We start from the raw sequence: 14,313 nt of genomic DNA, 5'->3' as shown, positions 1-14,313 counted from the left end.
TATATTGTAATAAAGGTAATGTCTCTAACAATGGGTGGCTGTTCCATTCGGTGGTGTGGGAAAAACAGCAAAATATCTAATAACAAAACGGAATCACATTTCATCGGTGTGTAAATATGTAATTTTTCAATTTTCGTCCATTATAGCAAAGCTCAATTTCAACATTCGCGATTTGAAGTAATGATTTCGCAGAATAGTTTTCAAACAAATTAAATGACATTTCGTATCTACTTCTGGTTATATATTCGATGTGTCGAGTGGAATCACAGTAACCGCTTCACTCAGTGTATGATTCCTTTTTCACCAACAGATTGTAGAAATTCCATACGACTCCAAAGACAGTAGATTATTCCTTCAATTAAAAACCGCGCAGACTTCTCGGGATCAACATATAAAATTAGCTAAAGAAGCTTGCGTGAAAGGGTCACGTGCTATAGGTAAGTCAAACATTTATTAAGACCATAGAAAAAAAATTTTTGAAAGTGATGTAGAGTTTTTAGGTTTTCGCAATCGTTACACATAGGAAATGAAACATTTTTATTTGGTTTGTTTGTAAAATAATTTAAAAAAAGAATTAGTGTCATTTCTGATTGGGATAGTGTATGAGTAAAAAATTAAGGGTACTGAAGTGATGGTAAGATGGTCAGTGAACGTGCGTCCTCCCCTCTTCCACCCCCATACAGATAGGATTCTGGATAGAATGCAATTTTATTTACATTGATTTGAACTTTCATAATTTTCACACATTATTTGAATGTAATATCGGGACTTAATCATGTATTAATATAATATTTCATTTACCTCGACTCGACATTGTTGTTTTAACTGCTTCCGCGGCCGAACGGTTACCATGCTGGACTGCCACGCAGAGGTCTCGGGTTTGAGCCCCGAGAAATATTTGTGTGGTCTACATTTATTTCTCTCGTGAGTTTGGGTGTACTTTGTGGTTGTCTATTTGTGTGTCCATGGCACCCGCGATGCACGGTTTCCATAGTGAAACCCTGAAAATTATTATGGTCTGGAGGGAACTCCCTTCCGACATTGCAACAACACGTTCGAAACGTCGAGGTAAATAAAATGTTCACATTTATAGATTAATTCCCTATATTAAATTCAAATAATGCAATTTTGTTTATTAGGTATATTTCTAGGGTATTTCTGACTGTTCGATACTTTTATTATATAGTGACGGTTGTTGTTGATTTTCAGAGACACTCGACCGCATGATAACGCAAGGCACACTGAAAGCACCTCCTGAGAACTTGGCCATCACAAAGCGTTACATCAAACAATTCCGAGAGGACCTTAATGCAGCCTCCGAAGCCCTCAGGATCGAACTAGAGAAGGGAGACGTCTCTGAAAAGTTTTGGAGCAAGGTCAGTCAGTAGCTATAAGAAATAACAATAAGGGGAACCCATTTCCTCCAATTAGAGATCGCAGACAACCATAGAGATCACATTATCTGATTAGTAGTGACCAGGCAAATTACGCGGCTGATTTTCGGTAGGTGTAGCTAGGTTAAAGGTCAGTGGCGGCTCTAAAATAACGTAGTAATGTGTCAGACATCTGCAACAATTATCTGGTCTAATGCTAGGGGATTCCCTGTACTATGAGTACCATTTGGCTTCCGAGGTCGTAATAATGCGCTATGGAAATGCAGTAATTACAGTTAATTTTATATGTATGGTCTGTACCAATCCCATTGCATACAAAAAGTAAACAAAACAGTTTGATTAAAATTCTAAATAATAATAATAAACCAGTTATTTCAGGCCATTGTCCATAAGATAATGGTGTTAGAAAACCTTAGAAGTATGTTAGTATGATTACAATACATTTTGAAAATTTGATTGAAAAATTTAAAATATTTAACTTCATAAATTAAAATATTAAAATTAAGAAAATTCACAAATTATTACTTTATTTGACCAGTAGCGATCTTAATCCAAAACTTTAAAATTGTACAGTCAAACGATGGGCAAACATCTTCAGGATGCCATTGCCACACTCACGTGCGTGAGTGTGCTCTCTTTAGCAGAGACGACTCCTTTTTTCGCATAATGGCATAAAAGTCATCTGTTCGCGATTCGCCAACCATGCCTGACGCACTGCAGTGCCGTGGTAGTCACAACAGCATCCTAAAGATGTTATTGTACTGTACTCTTATTGAGCTGTATGTACAACTAAAACAATCACTCAATTAATCGAATAAGTAACACTTTTACGTATATTTCCAAGATTTCGACTTGATATCTCATGACTTTTTTCAACAATATTCATTTGAATAACATCGTAAAATCGTATTAAAAAATTCTAGTCGAAAAGTGAGGTTATTTTTTCAAATATAAAGTATGATTAGTCTATGGTTGTATAGTACTGTACGTAAAAAAATACTCAAAGTATATAAATAATTAAAGTTTTTGTAATCGATTAATAAAGCGAAAATTGCAATCGCAATCGAACGGGTATCTAAATGTAAGGATGTGAAAAATTTAGATTTCGGAACTATTGAAAGGATCATTTACAATAGAATTACGTATAATGTTCTATTTCTCTTCCTGCTTACACTATGCTCGACGGTTTACACATAAAATATTAGTAACGTAACGCACAAGTAAACGACTTTTTTGATGTAAGGGGACATGCTATATTTTAAACCACTGGGCATTCCTAAATTTTAATAATACCAATCGATAGAGCAGGAATTTCCGAATCCAATGATATATGCAACTCATGTTCGACAAAATGTCCTTTATGTTAATTGATACTTCTGGTATCGATATGTTGACTAACTAAGCAACATCCGTCCACGCGCATAAACGTTCGTTTACTGACAGTGCATTTCACCCCGCCCTATACAATAGCGGCAGAGCGCGTCGTGTCGGGGGTAGACAAGATTTTTTTTGTCCGGCGCCGAGGCAGTGTACACAGTTCGTGTGTAGAAACGACACGAATTTTTAATATACCACTTTTCTTAGCGCGGACACGCGCGCTCACACTATTTACACCTCCCTAAGGTAGATTAAGGGTCCCTGGAAGTTAATAGTGTAACAGACGTTAAAGTCCTAATTTGGAAAATTTTGAAACTTGTAGATTAACAAATCATCCTATGTGACAGGTGGAAGACGCCCGAAGTGCGTATAAGGAAGAACTACAGAGTTTATTCCCCGGCATAGATCTCACCGCGAACAAGCTCAAGGCTGGCGGTGATTTGGATATGCTGCTCGTCTATACCCTAAAACAGGTACTATGTCATATTTACTTTTATTGAATATATATTTTTACTCATACATTCTTATATTTTATTGTGAAAGGCCTCCATTAATTTGTTGTTGAAAAGTTTTTTCAATCCGACTGGACATGAACCAGTGTCTGTTGCCTCACCGTGGCGACAGCTCTTATGTCTTCCATTCATCTCTACGACCCGTCCACTTTTTTTTAATGATAATTTATTCATTTATTTTTGTTACAAAATTGATAACTTCGATAACATATAAAAATAATACTCATGTGTAAGGGTATGTTTACATCCGTGATTCCCAAATTGATATACGACCCCCAGGGGTTCACTTCAATCTGCAAGGGGTCCATATCACCGAAAAAATTGCGGATACATGAGATGTGTGACGTGACCCATTTGTGCAGATTGTGATCAAAATTATGGCTTTTCGTAATATATGGAATATGATTAGTACCTATATACAAATGTAGTACCTTATTGTAATAGACATATAAATTAGATAACTGTATAAAAATTAACATGTGTTTGTTAAAGTTTCTCATTACACAATTAAACTTATCAAAGTGAGCTGTGAGCTGTCAAATATACATTTACTCGTGAGTTTGGGGGTAATTTGTGGTCTATGTATGTGTCCATGGCACCCGTGACTCAGGGTTTCCCTAGTGCGGGGCTATGTTGAGTGTGTACGTTATATGTCACTTATGTACCTTTAAGGCGAGTCCCTTTAAGTGTAAAGGTACTCGCCGATTGTTTCCCAGGGTGCACCTGATGAACAGGAAAGTAATCTTTTTTTCGTGCGACTGTTCTGGTTAAAATGTATATAAATACAAAAATATTTCGACAGTGTCAAAATAAGAATAAAGAAGGCAATAACGCAATTAGTAATCATTAGAATATATTTAATATAATCATTATTTTTGGCATAAATTTACCTTCTTTCACAATTTATCGATAGAACAGTCGACAACTGCTACATGACTATTTACAATTTTTTTGAAAACTGGCAGCTCTGCAAGTGTTGTTCTCCGTTTTCAAAAAAGGCTAACTGTATGGTAGTGTGCTATATTTACAAAAATATACACGTTAGACCGTAGACACAAGGAGGATTGTACACGTTTTCTCTTTCGTAGCGTGCAGCTAGAAAATCAAAATAACAATTGTAGATAATAAGTGTTCACGTAAAATGTTCTCTACGTATGACGCAGTTACATTGTCTTGTTTTTAGGTACAATTCCTGCAAAATGAGTTAGTACGATTGTCAACGGTTGCCGAGCAAAAAATTGCAAGGGCTGTCGAATGTAAGTACCTATTTGTTTTACCAAGAACGTTATCACTAGGGCTCGGATAAATATGCAGTATAAACTGCAAAATATGTACATATAATATAAATTTAAAAATAAAAATAAAAATTATAATAATAAATCTTAAATATCGAGATAAAACACAACTGCTTTCACACAGACTAAGCATTATAAAAAAAGAATCAATAAATTATATTCCACTTCAATCAACAAATTATATTCCAATTCAATCTAAGTTTCGTTACTGTTGTTGTTACAATACACAATTACATGTTTTTTTTAAATTTTCGAAACTAAAATTCTGCTGCTTAGTCGGAATAACGCTTTGTACTGGCTAATAATGACTGACCATGATCAATGAATGACTTTCGACGTCACAGGATGTGACTGTAGCAAACTTACATTTGCACAAGTCCACAAGTGAATAGGTGAATCTTCCGCACAGTACACTGTTACTTTTTTAGTGTATTAAAACTTTTTATTCAAGCACGTATGAAACTTTTTTTTTTATTAAATAAAATATCACGTCATATTGAAAATATGGATTATTCCAAGTTTCGTGTAGATATATGGTATAAATATGGAAAAATAAGGAAAATAAAAGTAGTTTTTTTTATTCTAAATGACTTTATTTATGTAGAAAATAAATTGAAGAGCATTAATTATTGAAATCAAAAATATGTAATTACATATTAATCAGGGCCCTAGTTATCACCAAATTTGTTTTCTTACCGTATTAGTATAAAAAGACAAGTAGCCTAACTCCAATGATGATTTGAGTATCACATTGGTATATCAAATGTCGACATTGTCCCTGGTATTTTAATGTTTTTTTTTAGTCTCTCTAGTAGTAGTTAACCTGGATTCGGTTCCTGGTGGTATATATTTAGAAAACGCACGTTTTTAAACTGGTTCTGTAGGGCTAGCACGATAAGACGGGACTTGCGTGAGAGCGACATAAAGTGCGAGATCTCTATGCGTTAATAACAGTATCTTGCGCTTTATGTCGCTCTCGCGCTAGTCGCGCCCCATCGTGCTAGCCCTACTGGTGGGTATGGTCTGGGTACTGCCACTGGATTTGGTACTTGAAAACTTGAACTTGAAACTCCCCGAGTTTCCTAGTTTGGGACCAGGTACTTGGTGTCATTGTCGGATTTATTTATGTATTTTTTAAAATGTAATATTAACTTTATTGAATATCACGAAGTTTTAATTCCATGATATTCAATTATTTTTGTGAAATTAAAATTGACATTTGTCGCAACGCTACAACACATAGATACAGAAAAAATATTGTTAAGAATTAGACAAGCAAAACAAAATGAAAAGAATTAATAAACAAAATAAAAAATACAAAAAAAAGCATAAGATAAAACAGACAAAAAGCAAAAAACAAATTTTGTACTGCGATTTGTGCGGTTGCGTCGTACGCAAAAGGACTTCATTCAGCATTCAGCATAAGCCACAGCCATACTTGACTGGCGCTGGTTTTCAACGAGTGTGTGTCTCTAATTACTCCAATAATGTGTTATTATTGTTAACACAAAGAAAAATTCCTTCGATCCGGCTGGACTCGAACCAACGACTACCTCCGTGACCGAACGGTCACCATGCCGGACTGCCACGCAGAGGTCCCAGGTTCGATTCCCGGGCCGGGAGAAATATTTGTATGGCCTACATTTATTTATCTCGTGAGTTTGGATGTAATTTGTGGTTGTCTATGTGTGTGTCCATGGTGCCCATGTTTCCTTAGTGCGGGGCTATGTCGAGTGTGTGCGTTATTATTATTATTAACGACCTCGCCGTACCGTGGCTGATTATTTACTATGTATTTTTCAGGTAATGACGATAAGCTAATAATTGAAGCCAAGGCCGAGCAGCTGGCGAGGGAAGAAAGAATAAAAATGGAATTTGAGTACTTAAAGAAGGTAATATAGGAAGGAATCAAATCATCGTTCTTCAAAATAAAAGATACTAAAACGTTGTCTAATAATATATTCAGAAATAGTCTTAGTGTATGGCTTTAAAGGACAAAAATTCTTACAAAATGACTGATTTCTTAAATAAAAGTACGTCATAAATTTACACTATCATTGATAATTATTATTTTGTTGGTGTTAATTGAATAATTATTATTTGAAACTTTAAACAAATTTGTGCATGTCTATTGATACAATTATAAGTAAAATTTTGCATGCCTTATTTGGTTAAAATAAGTGTTTTATCATAATACTATGTTCCATCAAAAAGCCGTGGTAGCCTAATGGTTTAACCTATGGCTTTTGAAATAAGTTGTCGTTCGAACCGGACTCGCACTTCTGAGTTTCTCGGAATTTATGTGCGAATTTTAATTTAAAATTTTCCATGAGCTTTTCGGCGAAGCAAAACATCGTGATGAAGCCTGCTCGTCGAAGCGGGTTCACAACACTGAAAATTTGTGATGTCTCCAACCCGCATTTAATTTCTCGTATAAATTGTTTAAATGTTGCTATTGCAGACGTTGAAGTTGGAAGCGGAGAACTCTAGAAAGTACAAGGAGCAGTTGGCGAAACAATACGAAATGCAGGAGGAGATTACACGCAGCAGACTTGAGAAGAAGGAGAAAGAGGTAAGGATATGGCTCACTTACGGTTGGTCCGTGTTTACACACACACACAGCAGATATTCTAGTTGCAAAATTTTAAGCGCACCCCTTGTTAAACGGACTGTGTGAATATGGAACGGATGATAACGATGAGTTAGCCAAGCCAGACAATGTGTACTAACAAACTACACAATCTTAGTTATGGACAAAAGTATGAAGACAATTGTAACCAGAAAACAATGATATACTAATATTATTAACCTCCCACGTAAGTCGTTGTAAGTCAAAATATCATTTTTTTGCTTATTAACTTAAATATCTAATGTGATGTTAGTATCTATTTTATGTTGGTCTGACGTATTTTTACACTCATTTACCGCACATTTCGTCATTTTTAGCTAAAATTCTTGAACTGTTCGCGGTGCAAGTTGACCTTGAGCACTGAAGGCCCGCCCGCTCGTGTAGGCCCATTGGGCGCGCTTCAATTTGCCTCACTTAGCGTGTGCGGACGAGGTTTCTATGCGTTATTATTCTAAGGTTCTATATTTAAAAGAAACTAAAACACTGAAAAGTACCGGCACGCTATGATGGCAGTTTTGACGTTTGCCCGCTCATCGAGTTTCGTATTAATTCAGAACTACGTTAAAGGAGCTAATTGGTGTACATTGTTGTCAGTAGTAACGTGCAGTAAAATTTATGGATATGTGTATAATTTTAAGACACAACTCGGCAATTGTTTTTCGAAGTTCGAAATTTAAAAAAATGAAATTTAATACCATCGTCACTTATAGGGTCGCTGGCCAGCAAAATTTTACCTCCGGCAAACTCGCGTCAAAGCTCAATGCAAAACAAAGCAGTTTCCAATTAATGACATATTAAGTATACATTTTGATTTTAGTTTTATTAAAACTTTTTAATCAGCTACCCCTGGTAATACTAGTTATAAATCTAAAATGTCATAGATACGACTAGCATCTGATTAAATTTTTTTCGATAATTAATTGAGATTAGACCTCGTAATCTGTCAAAACGGCCATCATAGCGGCCGGTACTGTAGTGTTATGTTTACTTTCAAACGTGGAACCTATAATATACATAAAAAAGGATATATTTAAGTTAAAACGAAAACGAATTGTATATTGAATTCAATGGGAGGTACGAGAGTGTGTCTATGAGCCCCATCAGCCCGCCCGCCCCATTTTACCATCGGACATCCAGATGTACCTCGGGATATGAAATATAAAGACTTTATTCTTCAACACTTCAACGATACATAAAAAAACTTAAAATAGTGGCTTAAAATAAATGGCTGTGTTGAAGAATACGTAACAGCCTCAGCAATTTGCTAGTTTTCAGGCTTCCCCTTGTATAATATAATCGGAGAACTACAAGTGAAGTATATTCGTCGCTGTAGACGCCGCAGTATGCAGTGTCTAATTAAATATATAATTAACAAAGCATCTCATTCTACACTATTATATGTATATATAGAAATTCCCGTTAAAATTTTTATACCAAACTACAAATGATAAAGTCACCGACCATGCAGCAATAAGTGTAAAAAGCATTTACTACATACATAGAATAGAACAGGTAGAGAATGAAATTTAGTTCAATATTATTAATTATATATTTTATATCGTCTCTGCTCGGTCGATATTCCCTTCAGGCGTACTAAGCGCTTTCCATAATTTTTTATTACTGTGTTCCCGAACTTATACAACTCGAATATCTTTAAGGTGCGACTGAATAGGCATATTCTGTAGGGCAAGCACAACAGCGCGAGATACTGTAGACATCCCGCGCTTTATGTCACTCTAGTGCATCCTGTCGTGCTAACCCTGCTGGGCGAGTGAGCCCCATTGTTGACACTAGTTTTGCACCAAGCCTAGATTGGTAGAGTGGTTCAAGAGCAACTAAAAAAATATACGTTTCATCAAAAGGATCCAAAAAACAAATATATTTGATTTTTAGATTTAAATAGGAATATTAAAAAGATTGTATATACAAATTGTACGACAAGATTTGTAATTATTACGGTTTCCTACAGTAAACCTGTAAAAACCGTAACCGTATTTAATATATGGTAAACATCTATAGTAAACGTAACTGTTTAACATATTTCCAGATAATGGGTCGCTTGAACCGTGCGGTGTCGGAACAAGTCGAGAAAGAGCGCGTTAAATTCAAGAAAGAGTTGGCTGCCATGGCTGGCAAGCTGCAGGCTATCGAGCAGACACTTAAAAGTTAGTATTTTTATAAAAAAATAAATACTAGTAAGATTACTTTAACTGTTTAGGGCATAGTTTCCCAAAGTGGTCTTTACCTCCGCCTAGTGAGCGCTGAAGAGTCCTAAGGGGGCGGTAGGTGCTTCGGAAGCAATTGGGGAGCGTTGTTAAGCTATTGACAGTCGTGTCGCTTAACACCAGGCGCACGACTTGTTTATCCTGCCACTTTGTATCATTAAAAAAAACCTAATGTTTATATTATTCTTTAAAAAAATATGAATCTTCAAATGTATTTGTACTATAGAATAAATGAATGATATCCAGTTCTTAGGTTTTCGCGATTGTTACACATAGGAAATGAAACTATTTTTCCGGATTTAAATCGCGTATATTTGTTTTTTCAAACAACAAAAAAATAGTTTCATTTCCTATGTATAAGTGAATGACTAAAATTAAATTAAATTCATTTAAATCATTCGTTATAACAGGTACATGGTATAGACATAGGTATATATTATAGATATAGAGAGTAATAATTTTATGGATTTTCTGCAATAAGCTAAATACAAAGTCGATTAAATAATAAAAAGCTGTGTGAAACTAAAAAGAAAAAAAATAGGTTCAATGTCAAAAACAAAAGTCTAATAACATTAATAACTGTCAGCATTTACCAATTTTAAGGAAGTGTCATTTAAATATTCGTACGTGCTGTAGTAACAATTCGACCCCTCCTACGTAAAGTATCGTATGTCGAAATTGCCAAGTTTACAGGGGAGCGTTTTAAAGTTCTGAATTCACTGAAAGAGTGATCACCATAGATCATCTAACCGATATCTAGGATTTTATTATACTCTATGTGAGTAATGAGCTTTGCCGAATAAAACTGAGAAATGCTAAAGTCACGTGTTATGTTCGTTTCAGTGAATTCAGAACTTTAAAACGCTTCCCTGTAAACTTGGCTATTTCGACATACGATACTTTACCTCGGAGGGATCGAATTGTCAATTAATAGTTGTGTTAATACATGCTTTAGATTTCTTATTGCGTCTGGGATTTTATTAAATATTTTATGTGCCATATCGACAACGCTATTTTTGAATAAGGCCGTTTTACAAATCATTCTTTGGACCATGAATTTCCTGGTGCGAAATAAGTGCGCGTGTGAGCTATTTTCTATGGAAATTCGATCGAGTTCGTCTTTACAAACAAAGATGCCTCCACGATGTACAGACACGGGAAGGTCAAGAATCTCAGGTCACGAAAAACAGATCAGCATCTGTCAGTGTACTTAAGGTTGCATATAGCTCTGCAACATAGATAATATGACAATAGAGTTACCCCAGAAACTCACCCTAAAAAAAAATAACTATTGCAATGTAGAGAAAGTGTTTAGCTCCCAAACTAGGAGCCTACAGGAGGTAGCTTGGTCAATCGTGTCAAGTGTGTTACCTCAAAATAACAATAACTAATCTATATTCACACAACAAAAAACACGCAACTTCAGTCCCAACAAAGAACAAAAATAGTCAAGAAAATAATGTGAATTTCAAAGTTTTCTCACAGAAAACAAAGACCTTCAACAGGCACATAAGAAAATTCGTGAGGTCCGTTGGTTCGTTCCGTGGCTTAGTTGGCATAGCGTCTGGTATGGATTGCTGGGAGACGTTAGTTTGAAGTGAAATGTTTCTTCTTAGTGTTCGATCTTTGTTTAATAACAAATTAGTGGAGCAAAAACATAATTGAATATCATGGTGGTGAAAAGATAATTAAAATAATGTGAATTTACAGAACGTGCAGCTGCAGAGCAGGATTCCCGCCGATCGCAATCGGTGTGGGCGGCGGCCGAAGGGCTGCTGGCCGCGACGAGGAGACCAGGCTTGCAGACTAATATTGACAACGAACTTAGGGCGCTCGAGAAAGCTGGTACGTACACTCAGCTGTACGTACGTACGCTCATTTACTAAAACGCGGCTATGTGACAAAATCAATTTTTGAGAAATCATAAAAAATCATAACAGTTTAAGGGTCGTATTCCAGAACTATTCAATGCTCAAGTCAGGATTTGAGCAAACTTGAGTATGATTTCAAGCACTGGAAATACAACCCTAATGGCAAGGACTTGAGTATGATTTCTAATGCTTTGAATCATACTTAAGTCCTGACTTGAGCATTGAGTACAGTTCTAGAATACGACATTTAGGGTCGTATTCTAGAACTCTACTCAATGCTTAAGCCAGGACTTGAGTATGATTCAAAGCACTAGAAATCATACTCAAGGGTCGTATTTCCAGTGCTTGTGTTGCCAGTGCAATCCTGACTTGAGCATTGCATAGAGTTCTAGAATACCCTTAGAGTATTTTGTTTATTCATTTACTTTTAAAAAGACTTTAACTATCATCACAAGTTTAACCTAATGCGATAGTAACAACAATTATGATTACTAACCTCTGACCACTACCATTACAAATGTATTTCCTAATACATTGTATTGTACTACTAATAGTTGTACTAGTGTAACTACATTATGATGTAGTTACACTAGTTTCAAACACGTCAATAATAAACAAACTCATTTAATACCTCCAAATGAAATATGAAATTTCCAGTTAAACGGCAGTATAATGCTGATATTATCGTGATTGTTATCATGGTAATTATCACTTGATAATTTATCACTAACACCTGCTTGAAACCATGTGAAGATGAGTGACAGTAACAAAAACGACGGTACAGTGCTTCTATTTTCTCAATGTCTTTCGGCAAACTTCGTGTTTCGGCTGTCGTTGGTTTTTCTCGGTCTTTGACTTTGATACAGACCAGACGCTTTCAGACGACTTGGGAAGTATACATATAGAGTTGCTATTAATTTTTTTATTTATAGCTATGTTAGATGAAAAAATGCGTTCAGATACGGACTGAATTGATGTGATTAATAACCGGAAAAATATTCATTTTTAGTTACATAAAAGAAGCACACTCTATTTACTTTATATTTTCGTTTCTTTGCTTATTGACATGGAGTAAATGTAATTCTTATTATAGTCTTATAATATTCTTAATCTCAGTACAAATCACTAAAAAAAAACCTCAAAAATGCGTGGAATTTCATCTATTTGCCAAGTTTTATTGAAATCGGTTACTTCGGTTAATCGGAAAGTGCGCAAAACCGGATTCATCCTAAGAGGTAGAATATTTTCTTCAAATTTAAATCGGATCACTACTGAGTATTATCTTTCCATCAAAAAAAGAATTATCAAAATGAAAAATGAATTCGTTAAAAGATTAAATTTGTGTACCCAAGAAAATAGAGCTCGTTTCGAGCAACTAATTAGTTAGATTACCATTTTTTTCGTTTTATTAAAATACGTTAAGATTTCATGGTTTTTTTTTTTGTCATTGAATTAACCAATTTTGTGAGAGAGATTTTATTCTTATAATTAACCTTATCGATCGATGCAATAAAAGTGCAGGGTGCATTTTTTTCAGATTAATGCGGGTTCGATTCCCGCGTTTTGCTAGAAATTTTCGAAAATCTATGAATGCAGTTTTATATCTTTTAAAAAATAAAGGAATGTTTCCTTTAAGTAAAAATTTCTATCTCCAGTATTTAGATTACTTTCCCTCCAGGTGGCATTACACAAATTTCCACCCCGGTATACAAAAAAAAGTAAACAGTGAGAACCTCCTCCTTTTTTGAAATCGGCTAAAAACAGGGGATTAGTTTTACATCTCTATATAGTTCACACGGAAATCAAAACAACAATAACCTACGTTGTTCAAAATTCAAATTATAAATTTTAAATGTAATAATTAATGGGCATGGAAATTAATATTCGTTTAATATTCGGAAATCCGATGATTGCCGAGAGACATAGAAAAAATAGAAGCAAGGTACGTCAATTTGAAACTTATATAATTTCAAACCTTGAACACCTGGTTATTAATTTTGCAGGACAAGGTGATAAAATGGTACAAGCTGTGCTAATGGGCATTCCTAAGGCGACGCGCGAAGAAGGCATCGCCACCGAGGTGGCACTTAAGGATAGGTTTGATGTGGTAAGTTATACCAGCAGTCCAATCACGTAAAACTGTATTATTTTTTTCATCTCAATATTGCTAGTTACTGTACGAGGGGCGGATAAAAAGTTATGTCTTTTGTCTATTTCTAATATAAAAACAATACTGGCCACTATCGTGACGCAATTAGTAGCAGTAGAGCTCCTTGTGAAAGAGATCGTTCTGGGAAGTACTGCCACCTTATCTATTTCTGCCGCCAAGCAGTAATATGAGCATTACTGCATTCCGATTCCGAAGGGTGCTGGTGAAAATACAGGCAAATGGGAATGACAGACGGAGTGGTAAGAGCCACTCAGAGCTTTGCTATGAGGATCAGTCAAATTTTTTGTTTTTAATGTAGCTTTATAGTGCAAAAAGAAATTATTAAGAATTGTGTTTTTAATTGTTTAATCAGTAAAATAATGAAGGAAATACAGCGATTTTATTGCCGTAGTCCCAAAAACACGCACTAGAAACGTTACGATGCCTTTGACGTCATCTGTCGCCATCCGATCCCGCCCCGCCGAGTCAAGTCAGCTCCACAGGCTATCACAGTCAATCCCCTGATTCGTGCACAATATCTTTCGTACTTTTTGTGGTGGTGATACAGTGTCATCAACCACAAATATTGCATTGTGCAAAAATGCAAGAATACGCACGTGTCTATACTTAATAAGCCGTTTTTCAGGGTTCCGAGAGAAGCGAAAATAAGAAAATAATAGTGTAATGTAATGACGAGATTAAGAGACCCCCCACACTAGTGTCTTTGGCGCGTCAGCGTCTTGGCAACGCCAGCGCAGCGTCAATGAGCGACTGCTTGGAGTCCACTCCCGTTCTTTTGATTAAGTCGACTATTACTTATTTCACAGTAATTATTTCGTACGAAGAACGTGACTAGACCCT

The 14,313-nt window shown here is 35.6% G+C and overlaps 1 protein-coding gene across 1 annotated transcript in view; it reads left to right on the top strand.

Moving 5' to 3' along the window:
- LOC113232605 (MICOS complex subunit Mic60-like) overlaps positions 1 to 14,313 on the top strand; it is a 26,967-nt gene that overhangs the window by 2,361 nt on the left and 10,293 nt on the right. Inside the window, exons 4-13 of the mRNA XM_026467374.1 lie at positions 147 to 177; positions 311 to 437; positions 1,210 to 1,376; positions 3,119 to 3,244; positions 4,467 to 4,539; positions 6,382 to 6,470; positions 7,040 to 7,150; positions 9,255 to 9,372; positions 11,143 to 11,277; positions 13,307 to 13,410. Coding sequence (XP_026323159.1) covers positions 147 to 177; positions 311 to 437; positions 1,210 to 1,376; positions 3,119 to 3,244; positions 4,467 to 4,539; positions 6,382 to 6,470; positions 7,040 to 7,150; positions 9,255 to 9,372; positions 11,143 to 11,277; positions 13,307 to 13,410 — 1,081 coding nt within the window. The remainder of the gene's footprint in view (positions 1 to 146; positions 178 to 310; positions 438 to 1,209; positions 1,377 to 3,118; positions 3,245 to 4,466; positions 4,540 to 6,381; positions 6,471 to 7,039; positions 7,151 to 9,254; positions 9,373 to 11,142; positions 11,278 to 13,306; positions 13,411 to 14,313) is intronic.

Source organism: Hyposmocoma kahamanoa, unplaced genomic scaffold (genome assembly GCF_003589595.1).
Source record: "Hyposmocoma kahamanoa isolate Upper Pololo Valley unplaced genomic scaffold, ASM358959v1 76, whole genome shotgun sequence".
Classification (NCBI taxonomy): domain Eukaryota; kingdom Metazoa; phylum Arthropoda; class Insecta; order Lepidoptera; family Cosmopterigidae; genus Hyposmocoma; species Hyposmocoma kahamanoa.
The sequence above is the reverse complement of the archived record's forward strand: the minus strand, read 5'-3'. Positions and strand labels throughout refer to the sequence as shown.